The sequence below is a fragment of the Vidua chalybeata genome, chromosome 9 (assembly GCF_026979565.1).
Source record: "Vidua chalybeata isolate OUT-0048 chromosome 9, bVidCha1 merged haplotype, whole genome shotgun sequence".
In the NCBI taxonomy this organism is placed as follows: Eukaryota; Metazoa; Chordata; class Aves; order Passeriformes; family Viduidae; genus Vidua; species Vidua chalybeata.
The window spans coordinates 2,925,565-2,944,717 of record NC_071538.1 but is presented as its reverse complement, the minus strand read 5'-3'; the positions used below and the strand labels follow the sequence as shown (position 1 = coordinate 2,944,717).

The following is a 19,153-nucleotide window of genomic DNA, read 5'->3' as shown; positions in this document are numbered from 1 at the left end:
TGAGGTTGGGGCAGTGATCCCACAACCCTTTTGGCAAACATTCCTCTGTTATCTTGCTGAGGAGGATCTGGGCCTTCCTCTTTCTCACCCAGCCAGCCCAAGGGCTCCTGGCAGTGCACCCAGGAGAGCCTGGGTCAAAAAATGAGCCCTGTGCCCTTCTGCCACTGTAGTGCCTGTGGAGTCCCTGGTCAGGTGTTGCCAGGCTGCATGGAAGGAGAAGCCCTTGCCCAAATGAGTTAATGATTTATGTGATTGGGAGCTTTATTTATTTATTTATAACAATTGAGATGCCTCAAGCAGTCCTGGCTGCCGCACAGCAGGTGTGAGGGACAGGGCAGCAGCCACTGTGCTTGCAGAGCAGGTGGTTGGTGGGGTGGACGAGGGAAGAGCATGACAGGGACGCTGGATGTCTTGTGCTGCTGGCTGGAGCCACGGCTGTGGGAAATGCAGGCAGCAGTGTCACAGGCCCGGGGGAGCTCTGTGGCCTCAGGGTTCAGTGGGAGGGGTGGGGGACCCTGCGTGTGAACAGCTCTCAGGGCATGTTGTGTGCTGTGCCCTGCTGTGCCAAGAGGACTCGGGGACATCCCTGGGGGTCTGGGGGTACCCTGTGTGTGCCAGGAGGGCAGGGTGGGTTCTCCAAAGGTGGGTGGGTGCCCCACGGGGGTACAGCCCAGCCCAGGGAGCCCTGGGTGACCTTGGTACACACGTGACTGAAGCATCAGCAGTGTCCCCACTCCCCTGCCCTTTCGTGAGGTGCCTGGAGGGGGGAGCAGGGTCAGAGACACCCCCCAGCCCCACGGAAGCTCCTGCAGGAGCACATCCAGCCCGGCTTGTTTACACCTCTTGGATGAGCCGCTGTTTCTACCAGACAACATCGTGTGTCAAAAGGAGGAAAATACCGAGGTGTGGAGGCTCATCTGCATGCGAGTGAGCAGGAGGGCACTCCCCGGGCACCCGCTGGCATCGGGCGGCTCCGGCGGGGAGCCGGGATCCTCGAAGTGTCCCAGGGATGGGGGGAGGATGATGCGTGTGGCCAGGGAGAGATGCTCGGCGCGGGCTGAGGTGGGGTGGGGGAGATGCAGGGCGGGGAGCCCGCTCCCCTGCTCCCCAGTTTAGCCACTCACCTAGGAGCGCCCGTGTGCTGGAAAGCCCTCTGCAGCCAGGGCGGGGGAAGGCGGGGGGGGAGTGTGTGCGCGCTTCTGGCAGGGTGGGGGCTCCCCCATTGCCTTTGTTCCCTTCAGACCCACCCCTCGCCTCTGATTTTCCTTTGCGGCAGCTCCCGTGCTTGCCAAAAGAACGCGCTGGATGGAGCGAGGGAGCGAGCCGGGCGTGTTGCGCGTGTGTGCGCGCTGGTGTGCGCCTGTGTTGCCACTGACTTCATTAAAGCGAGCTGTCCCCGAGCTGCAGAGGCGCGGCAGCCTTTAATTTTGTGGCCCGGCTCCTGCGGGAAGCCGACGCCGCCTTGCGTGCTCCTGCCCTGGCAGCGAAGGGCTGGGCATCCCTGCCCACCGCCGGTGCCCGCCCGGGGGCTCAGCCCTCCGCCCCTGCCCGCTGCCCCTGCGAGCCGGCAGACGGGCGGCCGGGCTCCCGCAGGATGCTGAAGATGGAGTCGGGAGGAAGGAGTTGGACACTTGGCTCCAACTAGGCTGGACCACGCTGCAACCTGTTCCCCCGGCCGCGGCTGCTGCGCTGGGTGCTGTTCCGAATTGTGTCTTCCTTTGCCGGGGGGTGGCTGCAAGGACTCGGCTCCCTGCCCTTCCCGAGCTCTCTGCTCGCCTTGCGGCGGGGCTGGGGGGTTAAAAGGCGCTGGTTTGGGCTCGCAAGCAGGGCGGTGGGGAGGATGTGGCTGGGTTTAACCCCTTGCTTCGTGGGGGAAGGTGCTTAGGGACTGAGCGGCTGCGGCCTCCGCCGGGCACGGAGGAGGAGGGCTCGCTGCCCGCCCCGCTGCCCGGCTGGCCGTTCTGGGGGGGGCCGTTCTCGGCTGCCCCCCGTGCCGTGCCGGTGCCGCACGCTGCCGCCTTCTCCTCCACGCGGGTCCCCGCTCCCCCGAAGGGATGGAGGAGAGACGGAGCTGAGCATCACCCGGAGAGGAGGAGGGGGCTGTGGTTGGGACTGCGCCCCGCAACCCCCTCCCTCTTCTTTCCCACCCTCCCCACCCCCCCCCCCCCCCCCCCCCCGCCGCCTCGGTGCTGCTGCTTTGGCTCACCTGTGTGTTTTCTTCCAGGATGGCTCGCTTTGGGGAGGCAGTGGCCGGCAGGCTGGGCTCCGGAGATGGGGGCTCCGACCAGAACCGGAGCCGGCAAGGAGCTCCTGCCCCTGCGGGAGGGAGCCCGGGAGCCTTCAAGCAAACCAAAGCGCAGAGAGCCCGGACTATGGCTCTGTACAACCCCATCCCCGTCCGGCAGAACTGCTTCACCGTCAACAGATCGCTCTTCCTCTTCGGGGAAGAGAACATAGTCAGGAAATACGCCAAGAAGCTCATCGACTGGCCATATCCTTTCTGCAGCCCCTGAGAGCCCCCACCTTTGCGGCCCGGATTTGCCTCGGTGGCTGCCCAGGACACGTGCGTGTGGCACTATCGGGCAGGTAAGGTGTGCGGAGAGGGGTGCCCCGGCCCCTGGGGATGCTCTCCTCGCCCTGTTGCTGCTTCCCCTCCTGTCCTCGGCTCCTTGCCTGCTCCTGACAGGAGCTGAGCCCTTTCTCCCCCCTCGGGAGTCCTCCCAGCCCCTCCTGAGGCTTGGATTTATTAGCTCCCCACGCTAACAGGGACGGGTGCTCTGCTCCCTGCGTGCTTTGGGATGCTCTGAGTGTGTGCCTGGGGAGGTGGGAGGTAGTGGCCTTTTCTCTGTGCCTTCGATGTCTTGCGGAGTTTTGTCACCCCACCCCACCCTGAGCCACCTGGGAGCCCCATGAACCTCCAGTCCCTGCTGGGTGGTGGCTCTGTCCCTCCTGTGTGTGCCCTCTTTGCTGCAGATCGTGCCTGGCAGGGGCACAGCCGTCCTCGCCCTGCAGCCCCCGGCCCCCCATGGTGGCTCTGGGAACTGGCTGCCCCCTCCCTGCGGCAGAGGGAAGGATGCTGGAAACCTCTGGCTCTGCCCCACGGCCTTTTTTGGGGAGGCTGGCACGGGGAGCCACGATTTTATCCCAGGGACCCCTCTCCTAGTGCAGGGTGGAGGGTGCAGATCTCTCCCACTCCTTCCCCTGTTTCTCCACCCTTTCATACTTCCCCACGCACCTCTCTCTCCTCCCACCCTCCCTGTGGGTGCCCCTGGGTGCTCTGGCTGCTGCCCAGCACCACAGCTCTCAGCCCCACACCAGCCTGGGCTCGCTGCCTGCTGCCCCCCAGACACCTCCAGGGCTTTGCCCCCAGGGAGGATCTGAGCCTGAAAACTTCAGCATGGCCACGCTGTGGCCGTAGGAGCCTCCCCGTGCCGTGTTCTGCAGCAGTGATTCCATGCAGCTCCTGCTGCTGCCGCTTTCTCTCCCTGCAACTTGTTGGTGGAGTTCTTGGCTCCTCTGGTGGGCACGGGAGAGTTTTCCCTGGTGCCAGGCGTGCAATGCCTCGGTTTGGTGCAACAGGTACCTCGGGGGAAAGCCTCTGGTGAGGCCCAGGGATGCAGGACAGGTCACCCGCCCTGCAGAGCATGGCAGGGGAATTGTCCCTTTGCAGCTCCGACACGCCAGGTCAAGCCTCTGCTGAGCAGGAACCGGTCCTGCCCGGGGAGCTGTGGCATCTCCAGGCTCGAGGGGGTGACCTGGGCATGAAGGGCCAGCTTGGAGGGGCTGAATTCCCCTTGGCATCCCCGAATCTGCCCCTCCTGGCAGCGCCCACGGGGTGGGTGGCTGCAGAAGCGCCGGTGCGGTGGCGAGCTCGGGGCCGTGGCGGCTCAGCGCAGAGCCCTGCAGGGCAGCGGCCAGGCCGGCTGCCTGCTTTTTCACAATATGCCAAATTATTCATGTGCTTTTCCAGCGTGGTGTGGGAGGGCTCTCACCCCTCCGGCTTTTGTTGGGAGCCAGAAGGAGCTGGGGTGCTGCCACTGGCCCGGCACTCCCGGCGTGGGCTGGGGTCCCGTGCCGGCGTGATGTCTCATCTCCAGGCAGCTGCTGTCTCCTAGAGACTGGAGCTCCACCACCACCACATGAGCAGAACTCCCCAGCATTATTCTCCCCTAGAATTTGCAATGCATGAGGGAGATGGGCTCATTTTGTGTTTTTTTTTTTTTTTTTTTTTTCCAGAAGTAAGTGACATATTCCCATGTGAGTGCTGGGAACAGGCGTGCTCCAGACGCGGGAGCTCAGTGTTCCTGCCTATCCCCCTCCCCGCTGCCATCTCCTTCCCAGAAAAACGCATCCACCCTGGATGGTTCTCTGCACCACTGGAGTTTTGAGGGCTTGGGAATGGGCAAGGCCTTTTCGTGATGAGTTTGGTTAGGTTGGCCCAGCCGGCTGTTCCCATCCTTGTAGTTGTAGCCTGGCACAGGCAGCTGGTGCCTTTTGGTAGTGCCAGGAAAACCATGTGAGCACCTCAGCTGCCTGGCCTGGAGCCCATGGCATCGCTCCTGGGCGGGGGAATTTTGGGGAGGAGAGCATTGGATGTTGGCTATGGTCAGTAGGAGCTGCTGGCCTTGGGAGGGCCAGTCCTGGTTCTGTGGGTCAGGGTGGGCACAGCACCGAGGAAAGCCAAAGGGGCTGGAGAGGAGCACAGGGCGGAGTGGAGGCTCTTCTTCATCCAGCTCTGGTTGACTAGGTAATAGGGCTAAAAATATCTGGTGATTCAGGCCTGGATATCTGCTGGGTAACTGTGTAATTATAACCAGCAGCCTCTGCAGTTTGGCTTCCCAGTGTAAATAGGGATGATGCATGGAGGAGAAGGAGGAGAAATACGAGCAACTGGGATTGGGATGCAGCTCCATGGGAGGCAAGCCTTTTGCCGAGTTCCTCGCTGGAAAGCCCGGTGCGTTGCCTCCATTGGAGCTGCTCTTTTAAAACTGCTCCTGCCCAAACCACGGGGCAGCTGCTGTTTTGGCTCTAGGGAACATCTCCTTCTCTTCTCCTTGGGAAACGCAGCTTTGTCCTCTTGCCTGTTCTCCTCCTGCTGATGGCCAGGCCTTTTACCCTGATTTCATTTGTTTGGCTGCCTGTAAAGCTCCAATTCAGTTAGGATACGAGATGGGCTGCAGCTCATCTATATCTGCTCCGTTCCTCATCCGCTTAATCACATTTGGCCTGGATAAGATCCCTCTCCCACCCCAGGAAGGCCAGATGACATTGTGTGGCTGTGGCTATGTCCCCAAGGACAGCATCTGGCTGCAGGCTGTCCACTGCACCTTGCCCTGGTGTGGCAGGGAAAGAGGATGTCCATATTCCCCGTGGTGAGGGATTTCACCTATCTCGTCCCCTTTGAGGACCAAATCTGGTGTTGGGCTGGCCTAGAGCAGCTGGAGTGCCCTCAGAGCCCCATCCCAACAGTCAGGGGGATTTTGCTCCATGGGAAGCACACCTGTGAGTGGCTGAGCCATTTTGCTCACCATGACTCTCCCTGTGACCTGATGCTGCATGGGCAGTGCCCCTTGGGGACCCTGGTGATGTCACACCCCACCTGGCCAAGCACCTCCTGCTGCACCTTGGCTTTTCCTGGGCCAAAATTCCGGCAGGTCTCGCCTTCCCAAGGGAAGAGCCTGCGCCATGTTGTGCCATCCTTGGGCAGCACCATCCTTGCCCTCCCCAAGAACATTTCCCCCTCCTCCTGCTCCCAGCCTGTTTTCTGTGCCCTCCATTCATCAGATTTTAGAAGGCTTTTTTTTGGGAGGGGCGAGTAGGTGTAATGGCAGGTCCATCTTTTTGACAGCCGGGGAGAGCGAGGCTGCCTGTCAGATGGTGAATTTAAACAGAGGCAGCTGTTGTCATGGTGATGCCAAGTTGCATCCTGTTGCTGTGGCAACCAAAGTTAAAAAACTGATGTTAAGGCAGGAAAATCACATGATGTGGTCCTTTTTTGTTAAAAAAAAAAAAAAAAAAAAAAAAAAAAAAGGAGGAGGAGAGGAGAGAGATTTGATTTCCAGGGTGAGGTGGGGGAGAAAGAGACGCTTCTCCATGGAGCTGTTTGCACGTGGCAGGCAGGCATCCCACATCCTGCATCCTGCATCCCTACGGGAGCGGCAGCAGTGTGGGCAGCTCTGCCCCGCTGGACTCCTGGCTGTCACTGCCTTCGCTTTAACCCTCGATGGGAACCAAACCACTGCACTTTGGAGCCATCAAAGCAGCAACAGCTGTGACTGCGGAGAGGGAGGGTGGGCTCCTGTGTCCGTGCAGTGGGATTGAGGCAGGCTGGGCACTCCAGGACACAAGCACAACCCAAGCCCGTGTTCACTCTCCTGAGCCTCCGCGTAGCAGGCACACAGCAGCTGGCTCGGGTTCCAGGTGGGAGGATTTGAGGTCTGGATGTTGCTTTCTGTCAATCCCCCCCCAGCATGGATGGGCTGGGAGCGCTAGGTGGCAGGACACAGGGATGGAGACAAGAGGGGCCACAACTCTGTGGATAGTCTTAGCAGTGGAGGGAAATCCCTTGTGTCCTCAGGGACAAGCCAGGGAGGAACTGTGGGGATGGGGAATCCCAGAGTTGAATTAGGGCCACTCACAGACTTTGCCCTACTTGGCACTTCCGTTTTTTTCTTGGACACCAAAAACCTCACTTGCCCAGAGAGACTGTGGACTCCCTGGAATTGTTCAAGGTCTGATGGGATGGGGCTCTGAGCAACCTGGTTTAGTGGAAGGTGTCCCTGCCCGTGGCAAGGGGTTGGAACCAGATGACTTTAATGTCCCTTCAAACACAAACCATCCCATGATTCTGTGAAAACAGCCTTGGAGAGAAGGTGCACTCTTTCCTGCTGGGGCGTGGAGCTGAGAGGAGGAGGATTGGGGCATCCTAAGGGTGGATGCTGAAGATGTGGATCTTTGGCCTTGCCGTGCCATGTCTGTGTGGGACAGGCAGCAGTGCTGGGATTGGGACCGGCAAGATGAAGTCCACAGGTGAAGGAACTGAGGCTTTTTCTCATTGACATCTGAGGAGCAGGGCATGCCCCTCGGAGCAGCAGGTCCCCAGGGAGGTGTGGGGAGAGGTGGGAAATAGAGACACGACTTTCTAGATGTTGGAACCCGGATGATGCAGGTGTGGACAGGGATTAAGCTGCTCCTGCTCTTTTGGTGGCACTGGAAGGTAGGATTCCCCAAGGCCTCACTCCTCTGGCTCCTCTGCTCCTTCCCCACCTGCCTACCCAGGAGTGGAGAGAAGGGACTGGGAAGAGGTGGGATGGAGGGGATGTCTCCATAGCTCCTGTCCCTGCCTGCATATGGGGAAGGATTTACCCAGCCTCCTGTGGAGATTGTGTCAATGTCCCATCAGCACCACAAACCCATAAAGCCAGCACCATAAACCCATCTCCAGGGACTGGAGCTGGGCTCACTCCCTGCCCCAGTCAGGTGGATGCTCTGGGTAGGCTGGTTTGGGCTTCTGGCTAGTGAGGAAGGTGAAGAGGAAGGTCACAGCAGGAAGATCTTCCTGACAGACCCGCCAAAGAGCTCCAGCCCCAGGCATGGGGTTGGCCCACAGTGCCTGCTCCAGGTGGCCTGGGGGGTGCCCCCATGGCCTGGGGTCACTGTCCCCGCTTCAAAGGCACCATGAGGGAAGCGTGGAGCTGCAGGTGTGGCGTGCACAGGGATCGGCCCAGTTGCTAAGGAAACAAGTCAACGGTGCAGGGGAGAGAGCATTGGGTAAAGGAGATAAATCAATAAGAAAACCTATTTTTATCGGCTCCCTAATGATCCTCCAGGAGAAGCCAGATGGAGGAGGAGGAGGAGGGGAAGGCTGGAGGGAGATGGGCTTTCATTACTTGGCCTGGAGGGAGGCGAGGGCTACTCTGCATTTTGGGTGGCTGAGAGGTTTTGTAATTATTCATCTGATGTGGGAGAAAACAAAGCACTGATAGAGGGTTGTCCGGTGGCCCCGACTGGGAGGATGCTTGCTTGGCAGAAGTAAAGAGTGGAGATAAAATATCCCTCAGTCCAGCCAGATGTTCCTGCTGTCCCGTGGGAGGTTCTTTTCCTCTTGGAACTCAGAACCTGGCACAGCTGGAGCTATGGGGGCTGGTTTCCATGGGGTTGATGTCTCACACAGCTCTGGATGTGATAACCCAGGCTCAACTCCCGGAGAAACTGGGCCAGTGGGGTTTGGGGAATCACTTTTGGCAGTGACCTCATGCTTAGGCCAGTACTTTGGGGAGCAATTGCCCTTTTAGGCTCGGCCAGGCTGGATGGGGCTCTGAGCACCCTGGCCTAGTGGGAGGCATGCCTGTCCATGACAGGTTGGAACGAGATGGTCTTTAAGGTCCCTTCCAACTCAAACCGTTCCTTAACTTGATGATATCTGTTCACCCACTTGCTGGAGGTGCAGCAGGAACGTGGTCCTGTGCAGGGGTGTGACAGATGTGCATTGTCCTCGTGCTTTGAACCAGATGTTGGGGCCAGGTGGTCCTGAGCCCCCCAGGCCCTTCTGAGCAGGGCTCCGATGCTGCTGCAGTGGGGTTTTCCCCACCTGGGTGTCTCTCCCACGGGAACAGTGGCTGTGGCAGGGAGCAGTGCGGGATGCTGGGTGGGCTGAGCCGCGCCAGGGCGGACAGACGGACGGATGCTCCGCGCCGTTCCCACACTTCTCATCTAGGCAAATGTGCCTGGTGCCTGGGGAGCTGCTGCCCCGCCCCACTATCACGCTGTTTGTCTCTTAAGCCGGTGCTAATTGCTCGCAGACTTTCAGGAAAATGATACAAAAAGATCCCAAATAGGCTGGTGGCGCAGGGCCAAGCGCTGCGGTCGGCTGGAGCGCTTGGCCTCGGGTGGGATGCCGGGAGAGGACTTTGCCGGAGCCATGCAGGGAAATATTCACTTGTGTTGAGCCCTCAGAGGAAAACTTTTGGAGTCTGGACCCCCTCCCCAAGCACAGGGAGCTGCTCCTGCTCCGTGCCTGCCTGGCAGCGAGGTCTGAGCCAGCAGCAGGGAGCTCTGCAGCCTCTCTCTTTGGGTTTGCCTCTAACGTAGCAACCATTAATTTCACTGAGTGGCTCTTTAAATGCCTTGGATGTATCTTCCCTGGCTCTTCTTCCTATGGAGTTAAATACAATCCAGCTCCCACGGGCTCTCCCTGGCTGCCTCTCCTGGCCATCTCTCTGGGGACCTGTTTCTGTGCCCATCCGTGCTCCTACCTTGCCAGCGTGCCCAGCGTCCCTGGGCTGGGGTCACTTCATGCTTTCCCTTTTCCCATGCTCATGGTTGGCACTGAGGTGTCTTCTCTTGCCTGGGGGTTGGGGCCACTGGTTGAAGGCATTTCTCTGTAGTTAGTGGCCAAAAGATGAGGTTGGAAAAGAGAATCACCCCTTTTCCCAGAGCTAATGGGCACCTCCTTGCCTGAAACATGTCAGCCTGAGGGTGTTGTGTGTGGAGAAGCCTGGTGCGGTGGGGAAAGGCTTAGCCAGCTTGGGATGGTGGGAGTGTGGATGATTCCTTCATGGGCAAATCCATCCCAGGTGGGATCACATCCCCTTTCCACAAGGGAAGGTGGCAGTCCTCTCCCTGGGTGGCTGCTGGTGCCAGTGGTGACAGTAATAGAGCTGTTTTGGCAAGGAGGGAGCAGAATCAGGGGTGTGCTGTCCGCTGCTCTATCGCTCCACATTCAGTTACTGAGGACAACGGGGCTTTTATTGTGAAGAATTGGGAAAGATGGATGAGAAGTTGGAAAGATATGGCCATCCTGTCATTTGGAAGTGCTTTGTTTTCAGAGCTCGGCCCTGGGCCAGGCAGGAGAGAGCTCCGTGTCCCTGCCTCAATCCCATGAATCAAAAGGCAGGAGGAGGCTGAGTTTGGGGTGCTTTCCTGGGCATCAACCTGCCCTTTCCTTCCTCTGCTGCCACTTCTCCTGGCTCGGGGTGGCTCCTGGAGAAGGGTTGTGTAAGACCTAGACGTGTGTGTAGGATTTAGGATTGCTCATAAAGGTCCAACCAGATCCTGTTGACAAGGTGCTGCTGCCCCTTGGGGTCTTGCTGGGGTGTGGCTGAGCTGGGATATCTCCACAGGGAGTTTCCACCCTGGCTGAACTGAAGCTCAACCCCAGGTGCCACCAGTGCCCAGAGCTGCGAATGTTCAGCCAAGTGCTCTGCAGCTCCCAGTGCCACCTGGGCTCATCCTGCTGCCCATAGGGTGCTTGGCAAGGGCACACGGTGGAGTGATCCATGTTAGATCCCCAGGATTTGCAAGGGAAGCTCCATCCTCCTCAGGCTGTGCAGGCGCTTCCTCCCATGGACAAGGGCTGCTGCTTTTAGGACAAGGGCTGCTGATAACCTTGTGACACCTCCCCTTTCTGAGCCCCATCTCCTGCTGATCACCATTTTCCATGGGTGATGGAAAAGAGAAGGAAAAGAGGGACATGCTAGCCCTGGCCAGCAGTGTGCCGTGCCAGGGAGAGCCTGCCTGATCCTGCCAAGGACCATGCCAAACCTTCTTGCAGGCAAAGCCCAGCCTGGTTGTCCCGCTTCAAACCTTGTGTCCACCTTCTGGGCTCTTGCACAAGGAGCATCTCTCCCATGGGAGTTTTCATCCCAGCAAAGATGTCCAGTGAGCTTGGGGAGGAGGTGATGAGGCCCAGCAGGTCTACAGGGAGGAAGGCCTTGGGGAGCTCTCTCCCCTCATTTCTGAACAACACCGAGGTGGACTTTGTGTGTGGATGTTCCCGTGGGGAAAACAGCCACAGTGGCCGAGCAGGTGAAGCCAAGGGTGGGCTGGAGGGTTGGAGGTGTCACCCAGCTCTTCGCTGCTCCTTAACTTCCCTCCACTCCCTTCGAGTACATGATCCTGGCGACCATCATTGCCAACTGCATCGTGCTGGCCCTGGAGCAGCACCTCCCCGAGGATGACAAGACGCCCATGTCACGGAGATTAGTGAGTACCCCGTGTCTATCCCTCTCTGCTGGGCTGGGGGCTAAGCCAAGGGCAGCCACCCAATCCTACCAGGCAATTTCTACTGATTTTGGGGTGGCCAGACAGGAGGTTTCCTCTGGGACTAGCTCTTCCAGCCTTCCTGGGGCTGCTGTAACATATTCCTTCTCTGTGGAAAGGGTTCAGGAAGGTTTAAGCCCCTTAAAAAGGGGTAGGGAAGGACTGGGCAATCTGAGTGTGTCAAAGCCACCCTCTGTTTATTTCTGAGGTTGCTGCTGGCTGAGAAAGGGCTGGGAAAGCTCCCAGAGGAGATGGTGGGTCATGGGGAGGTGGGATGGGACACGAGTTGTGTCAATGTGAAATGCCTGATGCTGTGTTTGCTCAGTCTCCCCCTCTCACTTGGTCACTGATTTCACTCTGGCAGGAGAAGACAGAGCCCTACTTCATTGGGATTTTCTGCTTCGAGGCTGGGATTAAGATCGTGGCACTGGGGTTCGTTTTCCACAAGGGCTCGTACCTGCGCAACGGCTGGAACGTCATGGACTTCATCGTGGTCCTCAGCGGGTGAGTCGGGTGCTGTGGGGCCACTGGTGGGCTTGGTTGGGCTTGGGGGCTCATCCTGGCGAGGGCACGAGCTCCAGGACATGGGGAAGGTGCCTGGTTTGCTGCTGTCAGTGGTGTTTCGTTGTCCTGATGAGGGAGGGGAGGATGGTTGCCTGTGCTGGAGGTGCTTTGCTGTGGACACTGATGGTGGGATAAGGCTCCTTGTAGGGGCAGAAGGGCTGGCTCTGAGGCCACCATGTCTAGCTTTCCTCACCTGGTGGCCTGTCACCCACCTGAATACACGGCAAGGTGAGGACAAGGTGGTGGCATGACCTGATAAGCAACTGGATGTGATCTGGGAGAGATTCTGGTCAAACCCTATGCGGGGAGGGGGAAAATCTCTTCTCCTCTTGCCTTCCCAAGCACTTTCCAGGCTTGCCCTGGTGCTGGAGGTTTGGGAATGAGGCCTGGGTAGGGTCACATTCCCAGGTGATGCTGCTCATCATCCCAGCATGCAGCAGGGGTGCTGGGGGTGGTAGCACACAGAGCTTCATGTGTGCTGCTTGTGTCACTGGTGGTGTCACCTGCCAGGGACGTGGCCCAGATTTGAGTCCTGCTTGCAGTGTGCTGGGCTGTCCTGGTGACACAGAAACAGGCAGGGGCATTTGGGCTTGTGTTAGCCAACACTGGAAGTCAGCTTGAGCAGAAGCCCACCCAGGGCAACCCCCTGGGCCCCTCTCTGTGTGCAGGGCAGGTGGTGCCTGGATTGTGGGTATTTCTTTTTGCCCGCTGATGGAAATGTCACGCTCAGAGGAGCTGGCTTGATGTGTACAAACAGATGGAGCCTGAGGGTCCAATGAGGGTCTGAGTGCTCCCTGAGCTTTGCTGGGCACAGAGCAGCTGCAGGGCAGGCTGGGAAACTGAGGCATGGTGGCCAGGCAGGATGCCTACAGAGCTTCCTGCTGCACAGTCCTGACTCTTGGCTTGCAGGCTGGTGGCACCATGTGGGATGTGACACCTGGCTGGGTGTTTGGAGGAGGAGGGGGAATGCAGAGCCCGCTTCTGCTGGGGTGTGGTGCTGGGGGCTGCTTGTCCCTGGTGGAGAGGTGCAGGTTGGGACTGTGCACCAGAGGAGGCTCGAGGACAGCACGGCTGGGGACATTTTGACTGCCTTGGTCCACTGGGGACCTGGATGGCCTTGCTGGGGAGTGGGACCAGGTCACCTGGGAACGGAGGGTGTGCTGGTGGTGGGTGATGCTTGTGACGGGCAGCAAACAGGCAGCCTGTGGGAGGTGCAGCCCTTGCATGGGAGGCTGCTGCTCTCCCACATCTGCAGAGTTGACTCATGGAGAGGGTTCTGTGGCTCCTAGGCTGGGCAAAGGTGCTCACATCCCTGGGGACAGGTGCTCACACCTCTGGGGACAGCATGGCACACACGTTGGTAGCAACAAGAGGGGCTCTTGGCCTTGCTGGGCTGAGTGTGCGAGAATCAGCTGGGGGGTGGTGGGAAATGCCCATCTCCTGCATCCTGACTTGGGCATCCTTTGAGGCATGGGCCAAGGGGCAGCACTGGGCTGGGAGGAGGGGCTCACCAGGGCCCTCTTCCTGCCCTCCCCACGGCTCTGGGCTCGCTGCTGTAACTGAGCTGGTGCTGAGTCAGCGCTCAGCAATTACTCACTGGCAGAAGCCTCACCAGCTCCTCTCGGTGCCGGGCTGAGCCGGGCCCCGTGCCAGGGAACCAACTGTCCATGAAGGGCTGCGAGCACTGTGCTGCCCACCCCGACAGGAGGTGCCCGTGTCCCCCCACCCCAGGACTGCTAGTCAAGGGCTGCAGCTCTCCAGTGTCTGCTTCCCCACCATTACACCCACCCTGGGATCCTGGTGTTTGCTCCAGCAGAGTGGAACCCCAGGAGTGCCCCTTCACCTGCTGGCTTTGCCCCAGCAGTGCCGGCTTCACCGACCTGTTAGGGCAAATTCTATCATATGGTGGGTGGAGGAGGCAACCCGTGGATTTTCACCCTGGACTGGTTTTGGGGTCACTGGGATCAGCTGCACCAGGCCACGAGCTCCTCCGTGCTGTTCAGCTCTTGCCTTTGCCCCGCGGTGCTGCCAAAGCTGCTGTTTCCGGGTGCCATGGCTGCGCCTCCCATGCAGGAAACTCTTGCCTGTTTAATCCGCTGAATTATTGGCAAATTCCTGCAGCAAATAATCCTTGGCTGGCAAATGACTTGCAAACAGCTTGTGGGAGAAGGTTTGCACTTGGCGGCTTGTTCTGTGTTGCGTAAGGCGGGCGGCAGAGCTTTGGGATCGCCTTTGCGGGCTCAGACTTTCTGCTTGGCGAATGCAAAAGTGTCTGGACAGAGATCTGGGAGATTTGGTGGCCGTGGGGATGTTGTTGTGGCTTACTGAAAGGTTGTGGCTGTGGTGGAGGGGATGTTGCGGTCGGAAGTGCAGGGTAGCGCTTGCCTCAGTGGGTTTGGATGCTGGTGCATCCCATGATGAGCCAGAGAAAATACCCACGTGAGCAGGACCCATCCCAGGATCCTTCCCTGAAGGACCCAGAGGGAGCCAGTGTCACACTCACCCTCGTCCCCCCGGTTGTGACACAGGGTGTTACTGCTCCTTTCTGGACTTACCTTTTGCCGTGTATCTGATGGGAGAGGCCCTTAGTGCAGGTGGCATCCTGGTCACAGACACCATGCTGGGATTTCTGTGAGCAGTGGGACTTCCTTCACCCTCTCCCTGCTGTACATAAGCCTAATGAGGGATTTCTCCCATGAGTGGCCTCCTGGGACCTTGTGCAGGAGTGGATGGCACTGACTAGAGTTCAACTTCTTCTGTCAATAAATCAATTTTTTTTTTTTTTAATCTCAGTGGAAATCAACACCCACCTAAAACTCCCTGATGCTAAAGCTTCTACTGGGGAACTAATAGTCACATTTGTAAACCTGCTTTTTTTGTAACCTGTGGTTTCCAAATCATCATTGCTGCATGAAAAAACAGCCTGTCCGTCCCCCCCCCCCAGCTAAAAATAATTTTATATGAAAGGGTGCATAAAATACTTTTATTCGTTCTGAGGCAGAACCAGTGAGGGGAACATCTATGTTTCCCCTGGGGTTTGGGGATGCTCATCTTGTCTCTGTGAGAACCAGAGCCAGCTGGGTGCTGAGGCTGGATTTGGGACCTGCTTGATGCAGTGTGACCTGGACCAGAAGGGAAAATGGCTCAGAAATGGTCAGAAAGGGCGGGGGAAGGTTGGTGACCTCTTACTCGGTGGTTCTGAGAAAGTGAGCTTCAGCCACGAGCAACTGGAGCATGAGCTCCCTGAATGCCTTTAGGGATAGAGCACCTGCAGCTGCCTGCTTTGTCCTACACGCTGTTTGATGGAACAGGAAGGGTTAAACTCCCTCTGCAAATATCCAGGTGGGTGTGTGCTTCACACACTCCGGTGCCTGAGCATTATCAAAGCCCCTTTGGCTTTTTTTTTTTTTTTTTTTTTAATAGCAGTAATAGAATAACACATGAGAGGTGAAGGGGTGGGGGAGCACTGCTCACAATGGGGAAAAAAAAAATCCAAACGGGAATCAAAAGGCCCTTGTGAAGTTGTTCTGCTCAGGAGCTGGCGAAGCAGCCACTGTAAAGGCTGGATAAAAACACCAGGGTCACTAAAAGGAAGCACTGCCGTCAGGGTTTTTGGGAGGGTTTAATAACCCTCTACACCTGGGTGCCTTTTGTGAAGCCCTTGGGCACGGTGGTTTTCATTAAAGGGTTTTGTGGGGTGGAGCGTGGCCAAGGGAAAGCGGGAGTGAAGGATTGCTGGCGCTGCCTACCATGCCCTTAGCAAAGCCAGAGCAGGAAAGCCTGGCTCTCCTAGTCCTGTCCCAAAATCCATTGTCCTCTTCCTGCAAAGCCAAGCAGCAGCTGCGAGCCTGGTCTCTCGCTCTGACCTCCCAGGGAAATCCTGTGCATGCTTGTGCCCTGATTTCCTGCTGTGGCTGGTGGGAAGCAGGATGGAATCATTCCAAGGAAGGTGTTCCCTGCTGTGCTGCAGGGTTGCAAGGTGAGCCCAGGGATGAGGAGGGCAGCTTGGCTTTTTTGCCGGTTTTGATGCTGCCTGGATTTTGAGATGACTGTCCTGGAAAGTTCCCTCTTCACAGTTCCCCCTGAGCTCCCCCGTGGGGGAGGCAGGGATGTTTTGCCCTCAGGTATTTAGTGCACCTTGCACAACCCCAGTTCTGCATGTTTGGATGCTCTTTTCAGTTTTAGAGTTCCAGGGATGGAAAGGAGATCCTTGAACAGGCGCTGGCAGCAGCTGCATCAGGGAATATTGATGTGCTGCATACCCTAGTGGTTTTGGGTGCTGGCCCCACCAGCACCAGGTGTCAGACACCACCAGGTGTCTGGCACACCACGCAGGTGTGAGAGCACACCTGGGCTGGGAACAGGCTCTTCCCACCGTGCCCACACCTGCATTTACCTAACCCAGGGAGCACAGGGCACACCCAGGCAAGGAAGCTTGGGGGAGTGGATAAGAGGTTTGGAGAACAAGTGTGGAATCAGAGCACAAGTGCAGCATCCTGACGTGGTTGTCCTGCTGGAGCCTGAGCCGCTGCAGGGAGTGCTGTGCTATCGGGATAAACCAGCAAGGAGACAACCCCAGGTCCAAAAGCCCAACAATACTTTGATCACACCAGAGAAGACTTTTTTCGCCCTCTTTCCTTCTTTTCCTTTCATGAATGTTGGCAGTATCGAACCTGATGCCTGCCCCCTTTCACAGCTCTTTCCTTTCAGAACAATTAGTAAAATGTTTGGTCTTTTGTTTGGATGAATAATTAATTTTCCAGCTTGGCGAATGATTCATGTGCCATATGCCATGGCCCTGGGACCAGCACCTCGCACAAAGGGCAGCACTGCTTCCCTGGTTGGGTCAGGGGACAGGCTGGTGAGGAGGGAAAAGGCTTCCCCTTGCTGGAGATGGGGGGTGGAGATGTCTGTGATGCCTTGTGAAGGCTGACCTGGAACAGAGACTAGATGGAGTTAAAGGATAAATTTATTAGGAGACTTCCACAGATCCACCTTGGGCAGCACAACTCAAAATGGCCACAAAATGGACAACTGGTCACGGGGTCTGACACTTTTATAAGTATTGGTCCATTTGCATATTGGAGTTAGTGGTTTAATTACAGCTTTAGCCCATGAAGTCCCACCCTTCTTATTTTCCTCTCTTCAGTCCACTGTTGTTTATGTTATTTGGATCATTTGTCCTTGGTGCCCAGCTGGAGAAGGAATTGTTTTGTCTCCCTGCTCTGTGCAGAGAGCTCACCATCCCCTCATATGAAGCTCAGACCCACACACTAAAGCAGCACAGAATCAGAAAAACAGAAAAGCTAAACCCTGAGGCATCACTGGGCAGGCAGAGCTGTGGCTCTGGCTCTGGGGGAGATCCTTCTCCCAGCGCAGGATCCAGCCCGCGTGCTGCTCACGCGATCCCGGCTCCATCCTTCCCGCCCCGTTGGTTTCCTGAAGCCGCAGAGTGAGTCAGTCCCTCCCACGTGGCTGCTGGTCCCTGGGGGCACTGCTTCCCCTGCCAGGCACCCCTGCACTCCCCAGGGGCTCCTGCTGCACCCCGACTCCCTGGCAGAGCTCCTGGCCAGGGGGATGCTCTCACTGTCCTCTGGGGGTAGAGCCTTCTTTGCACTGCCACGTGCCTTGCTCTGGGAGGTGGGGAGGAGGGCATGGCCTGAGGAAAGGGGCAGTGGGCTGTTCCCTCCTCATCCTCGGTGAGAAGATGGGCTCACACAGGTGAGCCCTTCCCCTCCTTTGGCACGAGCTCAGGCAGGCCCTGCTGGGGTCAGCCCTCGCCTGTTCTCCGTTCCTCCTGTGGGGCCGGCTCTCTGTCTGCTGTCAGTGGCTTCAGGTTTGCACCAGGTCCTGTGGGTGCAAACGCAGTTTTATCAGCATCCTCTCATCCTGCCAAACGCTGTATCTGCTGAGAGGCACTGTGGGGATGGAGGAAGGAGGGAGACGTGGGGTTTGGCCAGCTCACAGGATCCAGGACAGTCATGCCCCAAATCCTGGGGGCTTCTCTGGGAAGGGGTGGCCTTGGGGGATCATCTCAGCCCCCAGATCAAAAGCTGGTAAAGGCAGATTTTGTCCTTCAGCCTCATCACACCGCTCAGGGAGCCACTTGTGCCCATCCAGACCTCTCCAAGCTGCTGGGAGGGGCAGGAGCAGGAGCTGTGCAGCAGCTCAATCCACCTGGGTCACAGCCCCGAAACCTAGAAAGAGCAAGTGGAGGTGGTGGAGGCTTTGACGTTGCTCTGAACTGTGCCAAGGGCGGGACTCGGCCCTGGTGTCCCTGTCCCTTGGTGTCCCCAAGGCTGTGCTCTGCTGTGGCATCCTCAGACTGGGTGACCTGACCCCTCTGGCCCTGCCTCGAGCCAGGCTGGCACCCAAGAACCATGAGGATGTCCTGCTACGAGGGATGCTGCCCGCAGAGAGGGCAGGGATGGATTCACCCCGTTGATTCACCCCCAAAGAGGGCAGGAATGGGGTGAGTTCATCAGGTAACTCACTTTCTGTGAGCCGTTTGACCAGCGTATTAATTATGAAGTCGTCTCCCTCGTAGAGTCAGGTGGCAGTGCAAGCCTTCAGGGACGTTTCCACTTAATTATAAATATTAATTTGCATGCCAGCCAGCACCTTGCCTGCCCCAGATTTTGGGCTGAGATCAGTCTGTCTCAGCCTGTGCCTCCCTCCTCCCAGCACACCCTTTGCTGGGACAGTTTGTCTGTGTGAGCTTCAGCAGTGCTCCCCCAGGGGAATGCTTGAGAGGGGCTCAGTTTGGGGTCAGGGGGGGTGAGTCGAGGGTCAATCTGATAATTTGGGGTTCAGCCTTTGCTTGGAGTCTCTGATGTGAAGCTCTTTGCAGCGTGGCCTGAGCTGTGTGTGCTGTTCCTTAGGGCTGAGAGCTGCGGATGGGATGGGATGGGATGGGATGGGATGGGATGGGATGGGATGATGATGGTGATGGGAGCCCAGCAGTGCACAGGCACAGGGGCCACGATGGCTGCTGTAGAGTGGGATAGTGCCCGAATTCAGTGTTGACTTTGCGTGGGCAGCGTCGTCGAACATCACTCGTGCTTTATTCTGCACGGTCCCAAAGAGCAGGAATCCTTTAAAATGAGATTACTCTTGGGCTTTTTTTCCTTCTTTTGACCCCTGGGGGAAGAGATCTAAAGGTGCAGGTCTTCAGCTGGAGGCGAGGGCGTGTGCTCCGCTCAGCTGCTGCGAGCTGGAGCCGCGCCGGGGGCAGAGCCCAGCTCTGCCGAGCCCCTAAGCCCGCAGGTGTGGTGGCCCCAGCGGGAGCTCGCCCTCCTCCCCGGAGCCTCCAAATAAATAAAATCAAATAATCATCCTGGTTGCAAACACAAAGCAATGGATTATTATTTTTTTCCTCTCCTGAAAGAGTGTTTTTGTCTGCTGGTGATTGCTCACTATTCAATTATACTTTGGGGGATTAGCATATATTTCCCATCCTGCCTCCTCTCTCATTTGCATCCTTCCAAAAGCTCTTCTCTGCTCTTTTTTCCACCTGAAGTCTCTCTTCCCCCTTTCCTCTGAAGTAAAA

General features: G+C 57.7%; 1 protein-coding gene across 1 annotated transcript in view; it reads left to right on the top strand.

The window, feature by feature from the left end:
* Positions 1-279: 279 nt before the first annotated feature.
* CACNA1E (calcium voltage-gated channel subunit alpha1 E) overlaps positions 280-19,153 on the top strand; it is a 96,173-nt gene continuing 77,299 nt past the window's right edge. The window contains exons 1-4 of the mRNA XM_053950042.1: positions 280-1,693; positions 2,225-2,491; positions 10,878-10,983; positions 11,405-11,544. Coding sequence (XP_053806017.1) covers positions 2,226-2,491; positions 10,878-10,983; positions 11,405-11,544 — 512 coding nt within the window. The 5' untranslated portion in view covers positions 280-1,693; position 2,225. The remainder of the gene's footprint in view (positions 1,694-2,224; positions 2,492-10,877; positions 10,984-11,404; positions 11,545-19,153) is intronic.